The sequence below is a fragment of the Xiphophorus maculatus genome, chromosome 3, assembly GCF_002775205.1.
Source record: "Xiphophorus maculatus strain JP 163 A chromosome 3, X_maculatus-5.0-male, whole genome shotgun sequence".
NCBI lineage: Eukaryota > Metazoa > Chordata > Actinopteri > Cyprinodontiformes > Poeciliidae > Xiphophorus > Xiphophorus maculatus.
Window position 1 is genome coordinate 29,380,425 of NC_036445.1, and position 7,080 is coordinate 29,387,504.

General features: G+C 35.6%; 1 protein-coding gene across 2 annotated transcripts; it reads right to left on the bottom strand.

Moving 5' to 3' along the window:
- Window positions 1-2,197: 2,197 nt before the first annotated feature.
- LOC102223041 (zinc finger protein 706) lies at window positions 2,198-6,219 on the bottom strand. Of its 2 annotated transcripts, none has more exons than XM_005803462.3 (3): window positions 6,115-6,219; window positions 5,261-5,409; window positions 2,198-3,630 (listed from the first exon to the last, which is right to left on the bottom strand). In XM_005803462.3, the coding sequence occupies exons 2-3, from the start codon at window positions 5,393-5,395 to the stop codon at window positions 3,535-3,537; spliced, it is 231 nt and encodes a 76-aa protein (XP_005803519.1). In that variant the 5' UTR covers window positions 5,396-5,409; window positions 6,115-6,219; the 3' UTR covers window positions 2,198-3,534. The 2 variants fall into 2 exon arrangements, with proteins under 2 accessions (XP_005803519.1, XP_023186111.1); XM_023330343.1 differs by having other exon boundaries at window positions 6,087-6,219.
- Window positions 6,220-7,080: the final 861 nt, after the last annotated feature.

Consider the following 7,080-nt stretch of genomic DNA (forward strand, 5'->3'; position numbering starts at 1 on the left):
AGTATAACATCACATTTCCCCCATACTTTAAGTGAAATGATCTTCCAGTGGAATAATTACTTTTTCATCAATATTAAGGAATTATTGACTTAAAATAAGCTCTTGCATCTTTGCTGAAAAGTAACTTGTTAGTTAATTTCGTCTTATTTCAAGTTTACTAGGACATTTGCACCATAAATACTTGGTAAGATTTAGTGTTTTTGCAGTGAAAGCAGTGAAAAATCTTTAAGACAAGTGTTCATCACAGAACCCTGATGAACGGTTTTATCGATTTATAACAACCATTCCTTATAAGTTGGAAAGCTACAACCCTCCAAAGATGGATGCTGTGAGATTAGGATGTGATGAGGATTTTCCTCCTGTGCAGCTTTAGCTCCAAATGTTTCTCAGCTTGTTCTGAACTTTTTGCAGTCCAAAAAAAGCATTCGTTTGTCTTCACAGCAGGTATTCAGTAACGTCTCTTTTTTGTTGTTGTTTATTTTTTATCTTAAGTACTCCTCATATATGCTATGAAATAAACCTTACAGTTCAGGTAAACCTTTATTCCCTGAAACCTGAAAAAAAAACCCCAACTACCTACAGAATTTATGAAGTGGCTTGTCAGGATCAGATAGTTTATTTTACAGACTGTGACGATGCTTGTGACAGGAAACCATGACTGATGACTAAAGGCATTAAGTCATTATTTAAAAATCCCTAAAACCCCCTGGATTGGTTTCAGTAGTGAACAAGTCCTGACAAGCTTAAGAAAAAAGAGATATTAGATGTCTCTTTTCTAATTAGAGAGTAGAAATCTGAGAGCTCATTTAGTGGAACATTTATCTACTTGTTCTAGTTAAAATAACTGTGTATAATTTTTGCATTCATACATACACTTATAAATGTAAGTATTATAGTACATTATCCTGACCTGGCGATTGCACAGGCTCAGGCTGAGCTGCAGGATTCCTCATCAGTGTGACAAGATTCAGGAAGGTTTGGTTTACATTGACAGTGTATGACTGCATAATATTTATGTGAAATAAGTTTTAAAAATGTAGCAAATACGAAATGCTTCCATATTATATAGAAATAACCAGATTCACTTTCTTCCAGAGTGTCCATAACGTCATATTCAGTTAGAGCATGTTCTGATGAGGCTTGTTTGTCAGATTAAAACGGCCTTCTGAACACATTCAAGTTTCACTAAGCTCACATTTCTGAATGAAAAAGCATTTCTTAAATTTCTGGTATATATTTTTTTCATTATTTGAGCAAATCAAAGCAAAAAAAAAAAAAATGAACAAAGAAGAAAAACGTTACAAGTTGCTCAAAATGTAGTAAAACCTTAATTTTCCTGCATTCTGTTACAAACAGAATTGGTGCAAAATACAGTAAATTAGATTATATACCACTCATTCTGTGTTATTTACAATATTAGGTGTGTATGTTATTCAACTGCATTTTAAAAAAATATGTATTAGCTTTAGATTTTTTCTTAAAATTTTGAACAGACTTTAATACCTTACTTAAGCTATTCCATAAATCCTCTCTCTGTAGCGCACATTTGTTTTGTTGTAGTATAAGCACTTTTTTTCGAAGGTTTTCCCAGTAGTTAATTTTGTTTTGCTTTATAAATTGTTTGTAAAAGTTTTGAATTACACAAAATCTCCAAATTTTAATACTTTAGAGTTTAAAAACAGTGGATTTGAATGATCTCTGAAAATCAGAATAGTGGGGAATTCTAATTCCTATTTTTGTAAACTGAAAACTATATCTAAATTGCTCTTGTAGCCTCAACTCCTTAGCTGACATATGGTGGTGCAAGAGTGTATTATAGAATACACAGGGAGTTATAGACTAACAGGTATTTTGATTTCTCCATTATAGAAAAGCTCCTGGCCATCTTGGATTGTGTGTTAGCAATATGAAGTTTCCAGCAGACTGCATGATCGAGTTATGATTCAAAATTTGTGCCCAGGTTTTTAATAGATTCATAGCTATTCTAATATTAAATGTGTTTATTAGCATTAAGCCCCATACAGCATCAGTCTGAGTGTATTTCATAAATGTTTCATTTAGTAATTCAAGTCAACAAAATAAACTTTATTCTAATATTCCAATTTATCAAAAGTAAATGTAAAAATGTCCCATGAAAAATGTATCATGGGACATTTCTGCTTATATATGCAAGAATGCTAAAAACAAACACTGAAGATCTGATATAAAAGACCTTTATTAAAAGACTAAACATTACATTACGCTGACAAGATATGATTATTACAAAAGTAAAAACATGGCTGGTTGTCAGTCCAGACTTAGAGCACAGTGATACGATGTTCAGTGGTTCAATACCAGAAGGTCCAAACCTGTTGGGAAAAACTGTTCCTTTCAATAAATTACATCTGTTAGTTGGTCATGATAGGAAGTTTATACAAAAATAACCAAAGCTGACTTACAGTGTAATGCAATTCAGACTTTTAATGCAGGTTCAGAGTCGGGACACTTTACCTCAACCGTGATTGGAGAACAAAGACTTGCACTTAAGAATGTCAGAAATTTGACTGTTAAGATCGTTTACACTGGAAAACTCTACAGTGATAAACTACATTGTTATCAAAGCTACAGCTGTGCACACGTATGTCACAAATGTTTTACCATGGTAACCTCTGGGAACTAGAGTAGCCCATTACCATCATCTATACTCACTTCAAACTAAGTTTAAGTAAGAGATACTTCATGAGGTCAAAGAATTTTCCTCTGGATAGAGTTTACTGCAAATAAACTTTCACTCTCCTCTGTTTACCTTTCACAGGAAGTAAACTATGTACAATTCATGAAAATCCGAGGAGAAGATGGAGGAATTTCAGTACCCGTGTAGCGCAGTGTCTTCAACATATTCTTCGTATCGACAAAAATAACCAGCATGCTAGGCTCTGTTGAGTCTTTCCAGGCAGGAACGATATCAGTGCAGCTTGGAAGTAAAAAGGAACAAACCACCGTTTTGACATTTATCTTTCCAAACACATTATGAACTTAAATATTTTTGCAGAAATCGCTGGATTGAAACGTGGAGGACAGATTGACCGAGCGGAGCCACTACCACCGGCTCATTGCTTTACAGCCTGCTCTGCAGCAATGGGAGACCTGAGACGGTGCCGTAGTCACAAAGCACACAGACGAGCTGCTCTTGTAACGTTAGCATTGGAAATGATTAAATAATGTTTACAATTCGACATGCAAGACTTTTTAGAAGTGAGGCGAGGGGGGAGTACCGGTCGGTTGTGCATCTTCTGTCCTTCGGTAATGGGCCTGGATCAAATTTTGGCAGGTTAGGGCAAAGCAAAAAAATAAATAACATTGGGGTGGAAAAAAAAAAAGAAAAATGAGATGAACCAGTAGGTACATACCATCTCTGCATAAAACACTCAAAGACAGACAAATCAGCTGGAGAAACAGATATTTCTTCCGAAACACTCAATGTTTTGTGTCCAAAATGGAGACAGAGCCTGTCCAGAATCAGCTTCAGCTGTCTCATTAGTGGAGGTGGGTGTGTTACGCCTCCACGCTGAGTAACTCAGGAGGCATCGGAGACTTTGGATGTTTGCTTTCGAAGTGCTGCTTGAAGGTTTTAGGGTCGGGCATTTGTGTCTGATAAAAAAAATAGAATAAAGAAGAGAAATTGGGATATGAAAATAGAAGTTAACAACTGCAAGTACAGAAAAGATTCTTCCTACAAACAAGAGGACTGTGTCAAATGCATACAGTAACAAGGAAATGAAAAAAAAAAGAAAAGTTATTTTTTTCCAAATCATATAATGAATAATCAAACCAAACAGGCAGGAAGTCAAGTTGAAAACGTCAACATGACTCAGCATTGTTGGAGTGACGCTTTTATTTTGTTTGGTTAGATTGTTGTCACAATAAGGAAAGAAATACCACAGTCTACCCAGTTTCCACTTCAAATTAAAATTCAAAACAGGCAATTATTATTTTCACATTTTAGGTGCTGATTTAAAGCTTCGGACTAGAAATACATGCTATTTATTTTTTTAAAATAAAGAAGGATGTTTAAAGGTTCTTTCTAGGGCTCAAACGATTAGTCCGAATAATCATCGATGAATCAATTATTGGAATAATAGTCAACTAATTTAGAAATCGATAAATCGTTAATGGGAGCATACAGACTCAAAAAAAAGGTTAGTTGCTGAAAGAACAACACGCTCAGAGCAGTAATTAAACCAAAACTGTACAAAAATCTATACATTTTGCATTCTAGACATAAAAAAAATAACCATCGGCAGTAAAAAATTTTCTGCCTAAACCTCCTCAATTCTGTAACACAAAAAAAGCCAAACAAAACCAAACAAAAAAAACCTCTACTATGCACCTTTTGCTATCCAATTACTAATTGGTTAGTCCAAAAATAAGCAACAGAGCAGTTGCACACTGTATGGATGTTCTGTCAGACAGAAAGGACTGAATTTTTCCTGTAGATGTTATGATTATTTTGTTAGCTGCATGCTTTGCAACAAATGATCAAGCACACGCTAAAATGAAATGTTATTGCATTTAGGCAAAAAAAATAAAATAAAAAACTCATTTGAAAAAGAGAATTGATTTGTTTGTTTGCTTTTTTAATGTTGTATAAAAAGGATTTAATGAAAACTCTGCAGGATTGGACAATTTTTTGTACCCAATCAATCGCCAGAATAGATTAATCGCTAAGTAAAATAGTCAATTATCGCAGCCTTAATTCTTTCCAAATTGAACATTCATAGGCACCAGATCTGATGAGAGGAATTCCGTCTGATGATGCAGGACACAGTAAAATCTGCTGAAATGTTTCATTTGAAATTTTGCTTGTTTTCTTCTTCTCCATCTTTCTGTCTATTCTCCAAGTCAACCTTCGAGTCTGGTGGAGGCAGTAATGCACTTAAATTAGTTTGCCAACAGTCAATAAAATCAAAAGAAGAAGAACGTGGGTTGAACACATACAAGCCACACTTTTCAGATTTTTCAAAACCATTTACCATATTTCTCCCACTTTTAAAATTTGCACTACCGTGTGACGACTGTCCGTCGTGTGAAATCCCAATTCAATACAGCTTGTGATGCAACATGACGCGGGTACAAACACTTCTGTAAACCATCGATGGTTTGGGAAATGCTTAGCAGGGAGTGCATTTTTAATAACTGAGACTCTCCTGTTCTCTTTTTAAAAGCAATTTAAACACAAAAGCATAGCCTGTGCCCAGATTGATGCATATAATTTACATACCCGGCATACACTGCAGGTGTACACCAAGGCAGCTTTGGCTGCTGCCTTCTGGTCATGACCTTTGCTCTTCTTTATTTCCGCCTGCTTTTTGGCATTTTTCTGCTGGGACTGAAACTTCTGGTGCCCACGGGCCATATCTGATGTTACACCTGAAGGAATCAGACAGGAGGCAGAAAATGTCAGTGTGTGAGGGAGGATGGATGGATGGATGGAGAAGGTGGTGACAAAACAAACTATGAAAGCAGGAAATCCATTTAAAAAATAAAAATAAAAAAACGTCCAATAATGTTGATGTGTTTTAAAATGTTCAGAGCAACATTAAGTGTGAAATATCTCTCAAAACTGGGTTAATTGACTCTTTTTAGGTCACAAGCAAAAAAGCAATTAACTTGGAAATTTCCCCAAAGAAAATTAAACAGCAGACGTCTATAAATTTACCGGAACTGGGTCAGTTTTAGTGGCCCTGCTTCAGAGGGGAAACGATACATGTATATAATTTTACTATCAGCAGTCCAAACAACACAGCAGTATTTCTAAGCCTGTACACTACGTGCCGTGGACGGAGTGACGTAAGGCTAGCATTGTAGCTTAACCGCTCATTGCAAGCGTTGAGTTAAGTGCAGTTATAAACGATAACACTGACAGAGACGGTGGAAAACGGATATCACATTTTGGTAAATATACACAAGATGGACATGAATGAAACCCTAATGTCATTTTAAACTAGCTCGAACAAACACATTTTATCAGCCGGTTGCAATTTCATACTAGCAGGAGTAAAACGTAGAAATGTACAGAAGATGCTAAATGTCGGTTGTTAACTTACGTAAACACAGCATCTGTAAATGGCTTACCAATCACAAAAATGTTATTATTCACAACAGCCACAAAAATGAAATTTAACAAACGCCAGCTTCCTCTGAAGCATCCGTCGATTTCGAACGGTTTGCATACAAAATGCTCTAATGCGCATGCCCAATCCGTCCACCGTGCTGCCTTCAGGGTCGTTCCTAAACGCTGGAAAGAAAATCGAGTTTTCAGGTTTCAGTTTTGTACTGATATGGATATAGTGAATTTTTTTTTATTTTACAGTTTAAAGTTTACAAAATAACAACATTTTCTCAGCTCATATATATAAACACGTCCGACCTAATCGTGTAAGATTAAATGCTCGCCACTAGATGTCAGGATACAGCTTAAAAACTCACTTTACAGGATCAACGTTATTTGAAGAATTGACTCATCAGTTTACACTAGTAGCATGTTTGAGATTCGTATGAAGACATTTAAAGCGAATGTAATTCTTCTTGTCATTTCATTGCACGTGAAATAGCAGAAATATACCACAAAACGAGACAGAGTCTCTGGGATTTATAAAAATAGATAGACAATTGAAAACAAAAGCAGATAAAAGGACAAATCTAATATATAAAACAAGTAAGGTCATGGAAAGAACAGTAAAAGGACATAAACTCTAACAGTTTAGCATTTTCGCAGCTTGTGGCAGAAAGCTGTAGACGGCAGTGTTTCAAATAAATGTTCAGAGCCATGTTCATGCAGTGGCTCTGGAACAGATCCTAGGGACCAGGGATCTTCTCAGGTCCCCTCACCATCCTCTGCCCTCTTGTCTGTATAATTTGTAAATATATATGCAATGTTACGGCAACAGTACGGTTTCAGAACCTTTTATTCTTTTATGGAAATTATATCTCAATTTGCAGTGAAAGACATGAAGGTTTTCATATATCCACCCTTTTTTAGTTTCATTGTTGTCCCTAATGGGGACAAGAATATACACATGTTTTATTTTGTGTATATTC

What these genes read in the sequence shown, in the direction of transcription:
- LOC102223041 (XM_023330343.1), bottom strand. An exon ending in ACACCTGCAGTGTATGCCGG is followed by an intron (nt 3,631 to 5,260) that starts GTATGTAAATTA and finishes TTTTTTTATCAG; the next exon opens with ACACAAATGCCCGACCCTAA.